Source organism: Urocampus carinirostris, chromosome 17 (assembly GCF_059441175.1).
Source record: "Urocampus carinirostris isolate Australia breed hairy pipefish chromosome 17, RoL_Ucar_1.0, whole genome shotgun sequence".
Classification (NCBI taxonomy): domain Eukaryota; kingdom Metazoa; phylum Chordata; class Actinopteri; order Syngnathiformes; family Syngnathidae; genus Urocampus; species Urocampus carinirostris.
In genome coordinates, this window is record NC_142365.1 from 25,017,312 (window position 1) to 25,036,474 (window position 19,163).

General features: G+C 41.3%; 1 protein-coding gene across 1 annotated transcript in view; it reads left to right on the forward strand.

The window, feature by feature from the left end:
• The window catches only part of med13a (mediator complex subunit 13a), a 166,748-nt gene that overhangs the window by 111,195 nt on the left and 36,390 nt on the right, over positions 1–19,163 (forward strand). The window contains exons 7-11 of the mRNA XM_088320935.1: positions 346–508; positions 6,291–6,401; positions 7,171–7,908; positions 12,682–12,895; positions 18,304–18,334. Coding sequence (XP_088177061.1) covers positions 346–508; positions 6,291–6,401; positions 7,171–7,908; positions 12,682–12,895; positions 18,304–18,334 — 1,257 coding nt within the window. The remainder of the gene's footprint in view (positions 1–345; positions 509–6,290; positions 6,402–7,170; positions 7,909–12,681; positions 12,896–18,303; positions 18,335–19,163) is intronic.

The following is a 19,163-nucleotide window of genomic DNA, read 5'->3' on the forward strand; positions in this document are numbered from 1 at the left end:
CAGCCATGTAAGGCGCTAACCTGCTTATTGGGGGTAGTGGGGTTTCAGTGTCTTACCCAAGGACACTTCGGCATGTAACACGGACAAGCCGGGATTCGAACTGGGATCCCTTAATCCTAAAACGATCGCTCTACCTCCTGAGCTACTGCCGCCCCAAAGCACAATTTCTCGAGCGCAATACATAGTTTGCAAAATATCTGTATAATTATGGGGTGTAACACTTCTGTGCCCAATTAAAGAAGAAAATCTGTTTGGGGATACCTTTAATGGGTTCTTACCTGTGAATTGATTTTATTAATGTGACATTCAAGTAGTTTGTTTAGTGCTGGATTTTTGTCTCCGTAGTGGACTCTCAATCTGCCCAGAAGTGGTTGAGGACTCATTCTTCATTTGATACGTTAAGTGCGGACAGAACAAGCCACCGTGGAGGCAAGATTCCTCGACGGCTTGCCAGCCAGGTTGTGGAGCAGGTCTGGCAGGAGTGCAATATCAATCGAGCGCAGAACAAGTAAGAATTTTGTTAATTTTGCTGATGTTTTTTATCTATGAGCAATGCTGAACTTGTCTTTAAGTGGGAGCTAACTCCAAATCTTGTTACCGTATTTTCCGGACTATAAAGCACACCAAAATACCCCAAATTGTCTCGATATATAAATATGCCTTATAAACCTTTATATACCAGAAAATACAAAGGATGAGAACAATGCTTACAGTAATTATAGGTATGTGTTACCATGAATGTTTTTATAGTATATTACAGTTTTTAAGCAATGATTTTGCAATGATTGGTCAAAGGGATAATCATCCATCCATCCATTATCCCCCACTTATCTGGGGTAGGGTCACTGGGGAAACGACCTCAGCAGGGAAGCCCAGACCTCCCTATCCCCAGGTACTTAATCTAGCTTATCTGACAGAATCCCGAGGCATTCCCTTTTTTAAGCGGAGAGCTACTTTTTGCAATTTATGAGTGCAAAGGGCACCCAGTAAAGAAAGAGAAGTAAGGAAGGGAAGAGAAATAGAGGGAGGGAGAGAGAGGACGGAGGCTTGAAAGAAGGAAGGAAAGAAAGCAAGAGAAGAAGAGACATAAGTAGGAAGTAAGGTCAATTGGACTCAGTAAATCACAAAAATATATATATTTTACCAGAAAAGCACGATGACCCAGCACTGGTGGGATATTTTCAGAACAGGTCCGCTGGCAACTCAGTTAACCTCAGAGACCACCCAGGTGCCTGCGGGCACCATGTAGAACAACATTTGCTGAGACATTCCCGGAACACCTCCAAAGTGAGGCGTCCAAGGGGCATCCTTATCAGAGACCCGAGCCACCTCAGTTGGCTCCTCTCAACACAAAGGAGCAGCAGCTCCAAACTGTCTGTCCCAGACGACCGAGCTTCTCATACTATCGCTAAGGGAGAACACAGACACCCTGTGGAGAAAGCTTATTTCATCCACTTTTTATCCAGGATCTTGTTCTTTCGTGACCATAGTTGAGGGTTGAAACGTAGATCTTCCGGTAACTTGAGAGCTTTGCCTTTTGGTTCAGCTCCTTTTTTTCCACATTGGACCAGTACAGGGTCCGCATGACAGCAGACGTTGTACCAATCCGTCTGTCGATCTCCCGTTTCGTCCTACCCTCGCCTGCGAACAAGAACCTGAGATACATTAACTCCTCCACTCGGGGCAGAATCTCATCCCCAACCTGGAAAAGGCATGCCATCCTTTTTCGGGTGAAACCCATGGTCTTGGACTAAGAGGTGCCGATTTTTAAATCATTTTTTTGCAACGGGTATCGGACTTGTGTATTGGCTCTACCCTTTAGACCACCAGTGGTTCAAAAGAAATACGACAAGGGATTATACCTTATCTTATATCACACTTTTTTTAGTCACAGGATCATTGATTTGCATAATGCATTTTGATAGGTTAAACAGTCTCTTCACTCCTTAACTAACAAACTTTAGAGAATGGACAAAAATACTATTCAAGCTCTTTTAAGTACGTATACATATTGAACTGAGAGGTTATTGTGACACAGGTGAAGAACTGGAGAAACTATTGAACCTATAAGAATGCTCTACCCAAATCAGTGTTGATGGCACCAGGAGTAAAAAATGTGTGACAATGGAAAAAAGCTTTAATGCCTTTTCATATGTCAAACATACAACTGGTGGTCTATTGGAAAAGTGTTGATTTTGTTTAGCGATTATGGTCAGCAACTGATCAATCATTGCATTAATTTATACCATAGATGTAATAGCGCAATGGTAATACACAAATACACATAGTAGCTCTTACAGTAGTTTCAATTTTTTTTACCTTGTATCGTCCGGTGTGTATTATGTACGAAAATATATGACAAAAGACTATTTTGGAAAGAATACAGGGAGTGCAGAATTATTAGGCAAGTTGTATTTTTGAGGATGAATTTTATTATTGAACAACAAGCATGTTCTTAATGAACCCAAAAGTCTCATTAATATCAAAGCTGAATATTTTGGAAGTTGGAGTGGGGCTTTTTTAGTTTTAGCTATTTTAGGAGGATATCTGTGTGTGCAGGTGACTATTACTGTGCATAATTATTAGGCAACTTAACAAAAAACAAATGTATACCCATTTCAATGATTTATTTTCATCAGGGAAACCAATATAACAGCTCAACATTCACAAATATACATTTCTGACATTCAAAAACAAAACAAAAACAAATCAGTGACCAATATAGCCACCTTTCTTTGCAAGGACACTCAAAAACCTGCCATCCATGGATTCTGTCAGTGCTTTGATCTGTTCACGATCAACATTGCGTGCAGCAGCAACCACAGCCTCCCAGACACTGTTCAGAGAGGTGTACTGTTTTCCCTCCTTGTAAATCTCACATTTGATGAGGGACCACAGGTTCTCTATGGGGTTCAGATCAGGTGAACAAGGAGGCCATGTCATTAGTTTTTCTTCTTTTAGACCCTTTCTTGCCAGCCACGCTGTGGAGTACTTGGATGCGTGTGATGGAGCGTTGTCCTGCATGAAAATCATGTTTTTCTTGAAGGATGCGGACTTCTTCCTGTACCACTGCTTGAAGAAGGTGTCTTCCAGAAACTGGCAGTAGGACTGGGAGTTGAGCTTGAGTCCATCCTCAACCCGAAAAGGCCCCACAAGCTCATCTTTGATGATACCAGCCCATACCAGTACCCCACCTCCACTTTGCTGGCGTCTGAGGCGGACTGGAGCTCTCTGCCCTTTACCGATCCAGCCACGGGCCCATCCATCTGGCCCATCAAGACTCACTCTCATTTCATCAGTCCATAAAACCTTAGAAAAATCCGTCTTGAGATTTTTCTTGGCCCAGTCTTGACGTTTTAGCTTGTGTGTCTTGTTCAGTGGTGGTCGTTTTTCAGCCTTTCTTACCTTGGCCATGTCTCTGAGTATTGCACACCTTGTGCTTTTGGGCACTCCAGTGATGTTGCAGCTCTGAAATATGGCAAAACTGGTGGCAAGTGGCATCTTGGCAGCTGTACGCTTGACTTTTCTCAGTTCACGGGCAGTTATTTTGCGCCTTGGTTTTTCTACACGCTTCTTGAGACCCTGTTGACTATTTTGAATGTAACGCTTGATTGTTCGATGATCACGCTTCAGAAGCTTGGCAATTTTAAGAGTGCCGCATCCCTCTGCAAGATATCTCACTATTTTTGACTTTTCAGAGCCTGTCAAGTCCCTCTTCTGACCCATTTTGCCAAAGGAAAGGAAGTTGCCTAATAATTATGCACACCTGATATAGGGTGTTGATGTCATTAGACCACACCCCTTCTCATTACAGAGATGCACATCACCTGATATGCTTAATTGGTAGTAGGCTTTCGAGCCTATACAGCTTGGAGTAAGACAACATGCATAAAGAGGATGATGTGGTCAAAATACTCATTTGCCTAATAATTCTGCACTCCCTGTAAAGTAATCTGGTGCATGAATAAGGTTATTCATTTAAAACATAACATACATTTTAGCGTTAAACAGATTATATTATCGAGTCCCAAGTCTAAATCAATAGATGTGGAGTATCATCCTTGTTGCTGTCGAAAAGGCATTACTAGCATCTTCACTCATTGATAAGCACACTCAGTATTCAAAAGGAGGTGCAGAGAAGATTGTTTCCCTTTTTTTAAAATGAGACTATCTCTGCCTTTTTTACTTTCAAAATTAAATTGAACTTTCCTCATCTGGCAATAGATAGCTGGAGTTAAGTTTTGTCTGATGAGCGCACATGGCTTGCAGGATAAAGCATCCCTTTCTTGACGGTTGTCTGCCACCCTTTTAAATAGGTGGAAGCGTACTTACTTCAAACATTCCTCTTAAACTATCCCGGATTCATTAAATAATGAATGTAAGACCTATAAAGAGAATAAAAATAAGAGTCCAAGAAAAAGAGGCTAAGGGAAAAAACAAATTCCAAGAAAAAAAGAACGGGAACAAGACCCAGAAACTTGGGAAACAAGCCCCAGTGGCAAAGAAGACCAAGACCCAGAGATCGGATACTCAGAGACCAAGACTCAAAGAACAAAACCCAGTGACTCAGAGATGAGACAAACAACAAGCATAGACCCAGGGACCGAGACCCAGGAACCGAGACGCAGGCACCTACACCCGGAAGCCGGGACCCAGAGATCAGTAATCAGAGATCAAGTCCCACAGACCCACATACCCACAGAGCAAGAAGCAGAGCCCGAGAAGCTGAGACCCAGAGACCAAGACCCAAAGACCAAGACCAAGACCCAGTGACCAAGAGCTATAGACTCAGAGACCAGGAAGCATAGACCCAGAGACAAAGATTCAGAAACCAAGAAACAGAGACCGAGACCCAGAGACCAATACATATAGATGAAGACCCAGAGACCAAGACTTGGAGACCAGTACTCTGAGACCAGGACCCGGACACTAAGACCCAGAGACTGAGACCGAGAACAAAAGACCATAAGACCAAGAACAAGATCAAGATCAAGTGTACATTTTCCAAAATCACTAGAAAGAAAATGAGTGGAGTGGAAAATGTAGCTAATTCTGCACATACACAAGCCCTGATGCTCCACTAGTGTTAAAAGTGGATTTATTGCAATGTTGTCCCACAGTCTTGTGAATTATTCACTATCAGTGAATCTGACACATTGGGAGCATCGAGGGTTCTGTTGCCCTCTGTGCAAGCACAAAATGTCAGCAGTAGTTAGCTATTAGAGTGTCACCCAAAATACAATTGCTCCAAGCGGGGTCATGAAAGCAGTCTCTGCAGCAAACGGAATTGACTATTGTATAATACCAAAAGTATCAACATAAAACAAAACATGTTAGATTTCAAAATACATTGTATGCATATGTCAAGAAAAGTCAGGGGTAGTAGAGGGCAGTAAATTAAAGGGCACACATTTGGAAATTAAATGAATAAATACATTCTAAAAATCAACATTTTGAAAACATGCCTAATCATGAAATTGAGAGTAGGAAATTTAAGAATCTTTTTTTTTTTTCAAATCACTCAACGCTGGTGTTCATTATCAAACAATATTTACGAGTGAATCCAATGCGGATTTAGTGACCCCTGGGCAATAGGTATGTAAACTTGTATTTTTGTAATTCTAAAATCGAAAAAGCTGTGCAAAAAACAATTTTTGCCTTTTGACTCAGTTTTAAAGGCTTAAAGAAAATTTTGTTCTATAGCTATATAAGCCAAGAACGAGGGTCGCCGACCTTTTTCAAGTGTCGAGCTACTTTTTGTTACTAATTAGCTCAAAAGCCACCTAGTTTTATATGGATTTCTAAATTAGCAACTTATCTAGATATGTTTAGTTTATTTTTTATTTATTTTTTCATTTATACAATTATAGTTTTAACCAGCTTAGTGGCCTTGGGATAGGCTGCCCATGCTGAGACTGGGAGGTCATACCTAAGACTTACAACATTGGTACCCATTCCTTACTTGAGTATTTTTTCCTCCTTTTTAATAAGTCATTATTTGGATGACTACTTTTTAGTTTTACAAAAAAAAAGTACCCGGTTTGAGACCAGGTGAAAAATTTGTTGGCCTGAAGAGGATTGGCACCATCCCGCTGTACTTGCTCAAGACACATCACAGGAAATGGTGCCCCTACAAGTCTAGTTGTTAAGGGATCCATCTACCTCGAGTCAACTTATTCTGAAGTAACAGTACTTCTACTTGAGTAAACTTTTTGGCAACTCCACCTACCTCTTACAGTATATAAACATGTTGTTGTCATTAATTTTAGTGTTTATTTCCTTCACCACAGGCGGAAGTACTCAGCTGCAACCAATGGCATCTCTGAGGAAAACCAGATTGAGATAGCGGGAACCTGGGATTTTGTAGAGCCTTCTAAGAGGTCATGCTGCAGCTGTTCAAGGTAAAAGGCTCCTCTTGACCATAAACAAGTCTTTTTTTATTTTCCATTATTTACAATATTTTTCCAGACTATAAGGCACATCCAAAAACCCCAAACTGTCCAGAAATTTGAGCACTCACATTTTAAACGGGTGTGCTTGTGCTGACGAAATTGAATAAGTGTTAACACGTTTGTGCAATTATTGATCACTCAACACATTTTATCACTGACCACAAATGCATCAAAACAGGTAGCAATGGTAACAGTACCAATCCCTAACAAACAGGCCACTAGGGACATGGAGGGATGTTCAAAGTTGCATAACTTCGAATGCAATACAAATCTAACCCGAATCGCTGCGTGGAGTGCACCAGATCAGCGCATCGCGATCATTCAGATAATGACAACTCTAGCACCACCTACCACACAGTAAACACAGGAGCTAGGGGAGTAAATACAAAAACATGTTAATTAACCAATTAACCCAAATTGATTAGAAGGGCAAAAAAAGCGGGCAAGCAAGAACGCCAGCGCGTTTTTTTTTCATTTTCTAGCGCTGTTTTAGTTGGCCAAACTTTCATTTTAATCAAATGACAAGCTATAAATCCTTGAAGAAAACTCAGTGTCTAACGATCACACAATCACACTTCATCCCGTTGCAATATCGCTTAGATTTCGGTTAATCGTGCAGTCCTATTGCTCAAACCCGTGGAAGCTTACAGGAAACATTGCATGTCACAATTGCGTCTAAATCTCAATCGGATTTTCATCATTGTCTTTTTTCCTCCAGACATAAGTCAGCAAAGCAGCGAACAGGCGCAAATGTGGGGCAAACGCAGGCAGTGGGCCAGGCTTCGCTGACTCCTACCAAGCACAAAGCGGGTGGGGAAAAGCTTGACAAGAGTGACAAGCAGCAGAAAAGACCCCAGACGCCTTTTCATCATCGAAACCCGACCTACAAAGACGCCTCCATGGAGACCGAAACCACGGCCGGCCAAAGACTGTCGTTAAGGAGTCAGGACGGAGGAAGGTTTTCCAGCATCCGATCGGCAGAAGTGTCGGCCATCCAAAAAACAGCTCAGCTCGGCAGTGGGGTGGTTCACCCAGAAGGGACCTCGGACTTTGCCGACTCCCCACAACCCCCTCCACTTAGCCCCCACCCATGCGAACGTGGTGAGGAACCCTGCGAGAGTTTAAAGAACCCTTCCACCCCCAACAGCCAACACTTTTACCAACATCCTCCGGAGCCATGTCTGGGAGGCGCAAAGGGTGGCACTGAGGAACCTGAAGGTCCAGCTGGTCTGACCCAGCACTTCTCCTCGCACCACCCGTACTCTTCAGCCTCTCCTGAGCCAACCGTGTATACAGGCACGGGGATCCAGCTGGAAGATGACAGCACTCACTCACAGTGGAGGTTATTCAACATATCGCGGAGGAAAGAAGCAGAACTGCCCACACCGCAGTTACCGGGGGAAAGGTTCAGGGAGGATGGTCTAATTTCGCCGGACAACATTGTCTCCGTGACTGAGTAAGTCATGATCAATAATCCGTTTTTTTGTTGTTGCCTTTTTCCTACCTTCCCCACAATGGATAAACACATTCATTGCTTTTTGAACTGCATTCATTCTTACTAAGTTTCCTGAATAGTGAAATCGATGCAAGAAATTTAACAGTTTACAGTATTTTCACGGCCCTGTGTGTGATGTAAGGCAGCGAACTTAGTTGAGGACACCTTGAGTCTGCTAAAGGGTGCAGTTTGGGTATCACTGTTAAAGGGTGCAGTGTGGGCCTGTATACAAGGATAAGTTCACACTGAAGAGCTTGATTTTCAATTCTTATTTTTGGGGGAAATTCAATGTTTTTGTGAGATGGTTCACATTTCCAACTAAATGTGACTTGTATGCGATCTCCTGTGACTTCTATGAGTCTCCTGTGTGAATACGACAAGTGTCCCTTATGCGCAGAAGAGGACAGGTGATGTCACAGGCAATGCCTCCATTGTTTGTGCTCATGGATGCTAACGCCGTAGCGTATCTAGCAATATGATGGTTATTTTGCTACCGGAGGCTAAGAACAGTTGTCCCCCTAAATATTAATGAAATCCAAAACCTCCCTTTCTCTCCATTGAATGTTTTCTGTGTTTTCGTCCGCTGTGGTGTGTTGTGGTCTACACCACACGGAAGAACACGGAAACCGAGCAGCCGCGAAATAATTGAAGATAAATGAATCGATGGTGGAAGCTTGAAAATGAACAAGCTTTTATCCGTGTGTTTTACTCTATAATCAATACCTAAATAAACCACAACCAAACTCAGTTTTGCTCCCGCTGTATTTTCAAATACACACACTTGCTTGTCTGTGTTATTGTTCGGTAGCTGCAGCAGAGGGCACTCCTAATAATCAGGTGCGCCCCGTGATAAATACAGAAATAGAACCAGCTACAGCGATTGTGCCTTTTAACACATTGCACCCTATGGTCGTGAAAATACAGTAATTTGGTTCCAGAGTGCCCCCTAAGAAAATCTGAGGTGCCCGCGGACCTGTTTTAGAAATAATTCACCATTACTGGGTCATTGTTATTTTGTAATACAATTGTGTTTTAGTCGTTGGTTGAGTTTATTTAACCCCACTTCCAATTATTACCGTAGTAATAACTGTAACAACATAATTATAACATTGCGAGTTATTTTAGAAACACATATCAAGCTGGGTGCAGTTTGCGCTAATTTGTAACAAAAAGTAGCTTTCAGCTTGAAGAAGGTTGGAGAACCCAGTCCTAGTCTGAAGCTGACAAGTGACAAGTTGCAAAATGCTTGATAAAGTAAAGACCTATTTACAAAAGATACTAAATGCTTAAAGGAGTTGGGGCTCTGCCACAATCTACTGGCTTCAAGTCATGATCAGTGCCTGAGTCACCTATCATTCATAATGAGCGTGCGAGTACGTGCATTTCTCAGACTATTTTCATCTTTTGTGGGTTTGGGTTGGCCATTGGACTGTATTTGAAACAGACCTTTTCTTACTTTCACCGCTGTCATGCTACACTAACAAAAAACTGCGAAGATGAGCATGAGGCCCTTTTTTACATTCACCATTTCCACGCTAGACTGACAAATACAGGTGAAATAAAAACTTGAGGGTATGAGCATGACTCCAGCACTTGCCCCCAGCCCTCATTCCTCAAACCTAATATATTCCGCCTCAAAAAGTTCTGAGAAAAGAGATAAAAACAGATGGGCGCCATGGAATATTAGGCATTATAGCTCTTTGAACTCTGTTAGGCACTGTTTACACATATTTAATTGAGAAAATATTTAACTTTCAACTTTTTAAGGACACACACCACCTTTAGCTATCGCTGGGTTCAAGCTATAAATAGCTTCTTTTTTCTGCACAAACAGTGAATGTTTAATTAAATTAAATCTGACTTAAAGTTGGTTATTTTCTGAATTGTTTGCACAGGATGCTTTGTATAGTTAGTTTTTTAAATTAATGTTGCTAGGGTTAAAGTTTTTGATTTGTTTGAAAAAGTGTAAAATAGTGATTGCCGAATATGACTTAAAATGATTAAGTTAAGATTAAAATTATTGACCATATCGCCTAGCGTCCACTACACTGGTAGCTTAAATTTTCCACTTAAATGTGAAGTATGCCCCTTTTCAATAACCAGTAATAAGGAAGTTGGTAGCCCCTTATCTAATAAATAGAAAATCCACAGATGGAAAAGAAAATGTTTGATTAACAGTCACATACATTTGCACTTTTAGCCACTTTCTGCTTTCATTCCTCAGATTGTTCAGTGTATTGCTTAGCCCTTTCAGCATATTATTCTCTTGCCATTTGCCCTTTTGACATCATACATCACCAATGTGCACAGCCAGCAATACTCATTGATTATTACAAGCGGCTGAGCACCCAAGCTAAGAGAGCACAGGAGTAATAGTCGGGTTAGATCAAGATGAACTGATTTTATAATGGAGTCAATGCTATAGCTGTAATATTGCTCGCCTTTGGGTGAAACGCTTACCCCGAAGAAGCTGTAATAAGCCAGGGAGGGCGGATGCAAGAAAGCGAGAGGCGCATGTCGAGTTTGAGGAATAGCACGCGGGACCAGCAACCCGAGGGGGTGGCCATAGTGGAAATTACCAACCGACTTCTGCAATCCCAATGGGCCAAACACTCGGAAGGGCCATTCTAGTGAGCTATAATCCTCCCGTCTACGGCCCTGAATGATGGCTAATCTGTGACCTAGGCCGCTGCATTCCATCACTTCGCATCAGAACAGGACAAGCGTGACAAAGGGGCGCGCAGTGGGGGTGCAATTGAGGGGTGGAGGTGTCTATGGCAGCAACATAACCAACGATGCACATCCTCCTTTGCAGAGGAACAATTAGGCCACGATCCCTTGGGGGATTCTGACGAGCCATTTCGCAGCGACAAGTGATCAATGCGTCTGTAAATATATGAACAGTCCGCGGCGGAGTCGCCATGTTGTCGTTAATCTGTTTGAAATGTAGTCGTCTGACAACAGACGCCACGCAGCCCCTGCTGCTCCCAGACAGCTGTCAGAGTTGTTTGCAATGGCTGCCGTCGCATTCACCGCTGATAAACACAAAGCGGAGACGCCAAGCGCTAATCAAATGCCCTCTTTATTCCTGGTGCACTGTTGAAAATAAATCTTTTTAAATTGACACGAGTGATAAATATCCATGATTTGGGGTTTCTCTGACCCAGCGTTACTCCTAAATTGACGGGCTTTTAAATAGATCATATAAGACTCTTTTTTCCAATTAGGCACAGAACGTGTAGTGTTCCTCCCCACAATCATGCAGATACAGTATGTTGCAAAATATTCCACAGGGACTCCTCAAATTTTGTTTCAAAGTCGAATGATTTGTATCATACCCTGTAGAGCTGTGACGTCACAGGATTAAAACAAAGCCTCATATCAATGGCGGATACCGTTGAAAAACAGGCTGCGATTGTAGTCAATATCGATTGCATAACGCTCATTTCTACTTGGACATATTGTTACTTTGCTTACTATGTTGCTGAGGGATATCTGACTGTTTTGTCCGAGTTGCCTGCTTCAATCTTAGATTTTTTTTTGTATATATCATCAACAATAAATCTGATAAATGGAAATTACAAAACCTATGTAATTTAGTAATTACATCTGTTTTGCAGGGTATTCCTGCAAAACACATGAATTGAAAAATGAAATATTCCCAGATCTACCAAAACATTGTAAAATACAAAACAATTTAGCTTCTTACATACTTAAACAGATTTAACAACAAAATATCTGGAACTGCAAGACATCCATCCATCCATCCATTATCGGCACCGCTTATCCTCAGTAGGGTCGCGGGGGTGCTGGAGCCCATCCCAGCTATCTTTAGGCAGTGGGCAGGGGACACCATGTACTGGTTGCCAGTCAGTCGCAGGGCACACAGAGACAGACAATCCACTCGCTCATCCCCCCTGGGGTAAGTTTGGACCGACCAATTAACCTGACATGCATATTTTTGGAATGTGGGAGGAAAACGGAGTGCCCGGAGGAAACCCACGCAAGCACGGGAGAACATGCAAACTCCACACAGGAGGTTCGATCTCATAACCTCAGAACTGTGCCGCACACGCGCTTAACCACTGCGGTGCCATGCTGCCCCACTGCAAGACAATAAAATATAAATTAAAAATACTAACTCTTCAGTGCAATAAATAATTTAGAAAATGCAAAAAACCCAATTTAGACAGAATTACTCAGAAAATCTTGCAAAAAATTAAATTGAAATAAATAAAACAAAAAGCAAAGCAAAATATCAACAGTGTCCAAGATTGATAGATTGAATAGACTCTGTTTTGGAGCAATCAATGTCATTAAAATTAGTGAATTTCTTTGCTTTTTATACATACAGTACTTTCTTTCTCTCTTTTTATTTTCCTTTTAATGAACTCGTTTATCACCCAGCACCTATAGACCCTTCTCAGTGTTTGTAAACAAGTGTGACATAGCCAAGCTTGGCACACAAAAGCAGAATGGCAGAATTCATGTCAGTGTATAGCAGTCCATTGACACAAAACGATTTAAACATCTGAAAGCGCAAAGTATGTGCTAACAGCAACATAGCGACCTTATTTTAGTCATCAAACGTGCTGGATCTCTACCTTTGAAGGTACTGGAAAAATTGTCCTTGAAAGTGATTAAAAAGTGCTTGTTTTTGGCCATAAAAACATCCTGAGCCCTACACAGAACACAATATCAATCCTCGTATCCTAATATTTTTTCTTTCCTCAGGGTGATGTCCACATTGAAATTTCCACTGAAGGTCTCGGATGAGCGCGTTCAGATGTACCGGGCCCGGAGAAGCCAGTACCTGGCCGCTATCATGGACGGAGATCACGAGCCCGAGGTGGACCCGTATGCCTTTGAGGAAGGGGATGTCAAATTCACCTTTTCCAACAGAAAAGATAAGGCTGGCGGGGAGCATGAGCCGGGCAAAAAACATAAGGTAAGGTTTAAGGCATAGGTGTCGAACATACGGCCACAGGGCCCCTGAAACCCGTGAGACAAGGCTGAGAGAAGCTCAAGAGAGGAAAAAGGCAAAATATGAGCGGCAGTTTTAAATACAGCCAAGCGCCACCCCCATATTTTTTTCTCTCTCCTTCTTTCTGTCCATCTTTGTCACTCTCTTTATCGCTCTCCCCATTTGTCTCTAATTTTCTCTTTTTTTCTTTCGTTGTCTCTCTCTTTCTCTCCCTATTTTTCTCTTTATCACATTTGTCTCTCTTTCTCTCTTTCCCCGTCTTTTTTTCTATTTGACTGTTTTTCTCTCTTTTTGTCTATTTTTTCCCATTTCTCTCCTCTCTCTCTTCTCTCTTTCCCACACTCTGTCTCTATTTTTCTCTTTATTTCTTTTCTCTCCTTTCCTTCACTATACTTTCCTTTTATCCCTCTCTGTTTCTTTCTGTCTTTCTTCCTCCTTTTGTGTCTATTTCTTTTTCTTTCTCCCTGTCTCTTTTTGTCTCTTTTCTCTCTCTCTCTCTCTCTCTCTCTCTTTCTCACTGTTTCTCTCAATTTCTCTCTCTCTTCTCTCTTTATTACTATCTCTTTTTCTCTCTTATCCTTTCTTTCGCTTCTCTTTTCCTTCATTGTGTCTTTCCTTTTCCCTCTTTCTTCCTCCCTTTCTCTGTTTCTTTCTGTTTCCCTTCATTTTCTTCTTCTGTCTTTCGCTCTTCTTTCTTTTATCCTTTTATTTTTGTTTTTCTTTCTCTCTTTTCTTTCTTCCCCTCTTTATTCTTTTTTCTGTCTTTCTGCCTTCCTTTCTTTCTCTCTCTTTATTTTTCCTCTCTCTTTTATTGTTTCATTCTTTTTTTCACTTTTTCTTTCTCGTCATCTGTCTCTGTCTTTCTTTCTTTCTCTTTAATTTACTCGTCTGGCCACCATTTTCTTCTATGTGGCCCCGTGCTAAAATGAATTTGACACCCCTGGCTTAAGGGAACACTGACACTAATGGAAGTGTTTGTCCTCTTGCTTACAATGTCCTGACCCTTTTTACCTTTTGTTCAGTTGCTCCAGGAAAGAACATCAGGAAAAAAATAACATAAAATGTAAAGCCACATTAGACGAGTTGCTAAACAGATTAGAGTATTTTTGGGGGGCCAAGGCAGACTTTTTTTCATGAAAAAATATTCAGGCACACCGTCCGTCGAAAATGGTTAAAAAGGAATTCCTACCACCAGTTTCATGTTTTTTTGGTTAAATTTATCATGTTGCCCAAATTAACTGTATTGTTATTTTTAAATTATTATTTCCGGTCACTGCGACTGTGGAGGTAATAATGGTTATTCATTTTTTTAACTAGATTTTTGACCTGATACACTGTATTTCTATCCAGCGTTCATAGGAGTGCTGGAAATCCTTGAGAATTCTTGAATTTTAATGATGTGTTTTCAAAGATTAAAATGTGCTTGAATTTTGGGTGCTTGTAAATGCTTGCTATGTTTCTCGGCATTCTGACTCGATAGACACACGTTAAACAAATAAAAACTTAAAATGACACCGGTCTCTGGTGGCTTCGCTTTGTCATTGCATTTCTTCCCCTAAACAGCAGTTGGCATTCGTTTGTATGGCTTTGTCATATAAAGCGTCATCGCCCCCTATGTTTTGAGACAAAGAGACCCTTGCCATGTTTGTAAACAGGTATGGCATAACCGGGATACACGTACATTGTTGAGGCAGAATTCATGTTAATTCTTACCAACTAAGTTGCAGAAAAAGTAGATAGTAACAAACTTACTGTCATTTATTAGGAATTAATTGGAAACACAACTCCACGACACTTGTCCTACCTGCACTTATTAAGGCATTTAGGATTCAAATAAGTCCAAACCAGGTACCCCTTTGAACTTACCAGATATAAATTGGCACGGCAAACACAGGTTTTCCCAATGATGTCCCTGGTCAGGTCAGTCATTACAATGTCTTGTAGCCACAAACTCCTAAGGTGCTTTAGAAAAGGCCTGTTTCTGCTGGGAATTACGCAAACAAAAATGTGTTCCTTCAAATTGCGATGTGTGCACCCGTTCACTCAATAGCTGGGCATGTGTTTTTTGTAAATTGTGAGTCTAAAAATGCAAATCACCACACAAATCTTCCCTGGCTCGATTCAAACTTCTAATCCTACTCTCCCTTCTCAACAATGCACACGCATCCTGAGGTGATCCAGTGATGACGCAGGCTGGATAGGGGTCTATATTATAGATCGCCCAATATGGGTTTTTCATCCAAACTGGAAATTGAAAATGATTTGCGCATACGTAATGTGGGATTGCAGGTTTTTTTTGTATTAGTACAACTTAGCCAACAATGTTATTGACGCACAGGCAGAAAAGGGGAGGCATGACTGTTTAGCCAATCATAATACAGGGGATAATGCATGATATTACTACATGAAACAGGAATACTGCAAAAAATAAACCGCGATAGAACAACGGAATTATCTACTGGAGTAAAAACCATGTAGTATTTTTGTTAGACTTAATACTGGGGTCAAAATGGACCTTGCCCATGTGTGAACTTTCCTCAGATCATGGTCTTTTACTTGTCTGGTAGAGACACTTGATTTTTTTTTTCCTTTTAGCAGTTACTGAGGTGACAAGGCAAATTGCTGGTGTTCAAATTGCTGCCACGTAAAACGGCTATTGCGGTGAAAAAAACATTTATTGAAGTATAGAAGATAACTCACTTCATCCATGCTCAATTTGGAAAGAAGGCAGGAACCTAGAGAGGTAAAAAATACCACCATCATCTCAAGCAATACTGCCCTAAAAATAACTTGTTTCCTTATCCGTTTTCACCGCCTCTTTATTGGAAGAGGAAGCTGTCCAAAAAGCCATTTTGTAAGTTGAGCCCTGAATAACGCCGATTGCATTGCCTGTCTAGTTCTCGTTAAGTTTGTTTCTCCTATTTTACCGGCCCTCTGCCTCCTTCTCATTTTAAACAAATGATAATCCTGTGTGCTGCCTGAGGGCCACCTGTTATTGAACGGGCGAGGCCGTCTTAACCCCTCAACATTCAAAAGGCCCGTCATGCCACATATCATTGGAAAGCTTAAACTCTTGGGTTTTAAGATGAAAATGTATTAATCGCAGAAACATCAAGCAAAGTCTGAAACAAGACACCTGAAAAATATAAAGCCGGCATAGCTCACCAATAATGATGTGCTCTCTTAGTCAGCAGATTACAGGACTCCCTGCAAATCCAGGACAGTCCAGTCAAACCAACCTTGTAAAAAATCCTCATGGCGGTCAGACTAGTAGATTAAAGGGTAAGAAAGGAAGAAAGAGAGAGAAAAAAAGGTAAGTGAGGCAGAAAAAGAGGGGAAACAAGAAAGAGAGAAAAAGAATGAGACAAATAAGAAAGTGAGAAAGAAATAACAAGAGAAATAAAGGGAGAGAGAGAGTCAAAAAAAGAGCACTCAAGAGAGAGCGAGAACGAGAGAATTAAAAAATGTAGGACAGACAAGGGAAGAATAAGAGGAAAAGACTGAAAGAAGGGAAGAATGGTAGAAAGGGTTAGGGAAGGAGAGAGATAAATAAGTGAGAAAGAGAGAAAGAAATGGAAGAGTAAGAGAAAAGAAAGAAATGAAGAGAGAAGACCGAGAGAGACGGAGAGAGAAAGTGCGAGAGAAAGTGCGAGAGAGAGTGAGGGAGAAAGGAGAGCAAGAAAAAGGGAGACACAGTGGGAGACAGAGAGAAAACAGAGTAACGGAGAAAGAAAAAGACAAGGCGATAGAAAAAAGAGACAGAGAGAAAGAAAAAGCAAAGCAGAGTGAAAAAATAGAGAGAGAGAGAGAGAGAGAGAGAGAGAGGAAGAGAGAGGAAGATAGAAAGAAAAGAGGGAGAGGGGATGAGAGAGATAAGTAGAAATGAGAGAGAGAGCTCCAGTTGCTGTGCGAGTGACGCCTGGCTTTGGCGACATGTAGTAGACATCTTTAAAAGTGCCGGTCATTTTTCTCTTGCACTTCTCTTAGTGTCGTCTCGCAGGCCGGAGTGAATCGCATGGCGGGCCCGATCCAGCTCTTGGGCCGCATACTTGACACCTGTGCCTTAGAGCGTAATGAAATCAATAGCTAGAATATAACATTCCTTTTCCTCGGCAAGAACTGTTCAGCATTCAAAAAGGCAGACAACAGACACGGACGCACTAAGGCACACATGCTATAAAGGCAAGCCCTCCCAGATATTGATGTCTGGGTGGGAGCCCAAGAGACCATTCCTTGGATCTTGACTTCCGTCTGATCCGCACTGGAAATCCCATTTGCCAAAGCACAGGAAAGCTGCCCTTTCTCCCGTTTACCATTTCTGCAACCCTCCTATATTTCGGTACTGCTTTTAAAGCAGTTTCTCTCGTTTTATTACGGTATGTATTGATTTGAAACAAAAAGAATTTGACCAGTTAAATATTTTGCCTGTCTCCAGATGCCATGTTTGTGTATTTTAACCATCAAATACAGTAACCCCACATAAATGAAATGCCCGCGCAGTAGCAACATTCATTTATTGATTAGATATCAGTAATATGTAATAAATAACTATAGAATTACAAATAAAAACACAGAACACAGAATTGCAGAGGAATGAAAGACTGTATGGTCTTTATTTTCACTATATAATGGTATACTGAAAATGGAGGACTAGCTGCATGCTAGCATTGGGGCATTCTCATGTAAGCCAGGTCTCCCTGATGGCTAAGATATAACAGTCACCGGGGGATTCCGACAAGATGTAGCTCCAGGTCATCTGTTTTATTAGGTAATTTATCTGGGGTTGGTGAGCTACAGGCTTGGCAGTGGTGGCTTCTTAGATTTGTTACATAGCATAGCTGCTGTAGGCCAGACTTGAAGCGCCACTGTTGGATTCTCTCCCAATGCCGTATCCGTCTCTTCCCGGACCCGATAACAATCAACAGAGCACTTGCTGGTGATTAGCATTTCTCTGCGCTCTTCAATTTAATTGATGCATTTTTGTAATGTAATGAGCTACTAAAATACCGAGAAAACTGTAGACATGCCTCATAGTTTCTTTTTGGTGAGTGGATACCTTGAAGCCCACCCACACTATACACCGCACATCACAGTCGTGTAAGCAGTCACGCCCATTCAACAATTACACACAGCCCTCCTCCCTCCGTGATACCATCTGCTGTGTGTTGTCTGCTGCACAAATGCACAATGAAAATCGTAGAGGGAGCGAAACCACAATACAGCAAGGGATTACTTTTAAGCTTTACAAGTCATTTGCAGATGTGCCATGGTTTATTAGTACTATGAATTTAAAAAAATCTATCTGTAAATACAAGCAGTGTGTGTCCTGTTTATGGTTTAATCGAACATTTTCTGTTTGTGCTTTATAACAGGATGAAGATGGAGGATCGGTGACATCAGATGGTAAGGCTGATCTCTTTTTCCCTGAGTATCTTTTCTGTTTGTATACATGACTTGTCTGCACTTACATGGATACATATTCACCCAAGCAAACTCGGTCTTTAAATAACACGGCGTCACTCTTGGTTTTCAATCACCTGGTAATGCAACCTGGTAGAATCTAATTGGTTCAATTTGTACAATTGTCTACGTTGTTATGTACAAACCCATCCAATTATTTTGCAGGATTCGTACAGGCGCTCAAAATCCTTGAAAATGCTTATTTTAAAGTTGTGTTTTCAAGGTTGGAAAAGTGCTTGAACTTTTCATGAAATGCTTGTATATGCTTGAAATTGATGCCATGTTCCTAAATTATGTGTTCAAACAAGGCTTTTAAACTTATCCATGGGTCCAAAAAAGGGTTAAGGTTAGAGTTTGAGAGTAAGGTTCTGGCTCCGTATTAGGTTATAAAACAAAATTTACGGTAAGAAATAAGGTTTGGGCTAGTGTTACAGCTAGAGTTAGGGTTAGGTACTAGAGTATAGGCTCCATATCATGGTTCTAAACAAAAAGTATGGTTCTAAAATACTTTTGGAGCTCGGGTTACAGTTTGAAACAGGGGTTAGGGCTAGGGTTAGGTTTAGGGCTAGGAGCAAGGGTTTGGGCTGTAAGTTAGTGTTGTAAACCAATTTTAGGATTCTGTAATAAGGTTGGGGCTATAGTTAGGGTTTGAAGCTAAGGTTCAGGCTCCTGTTCTTTTGATTTGCGCTGGATTTCTTTGAATGTTACTAGAAAAAATGGAACACTGGCTTTGAAATTCTTTAAGAGTGCTTGAATTTTTCCTTAAACCGGT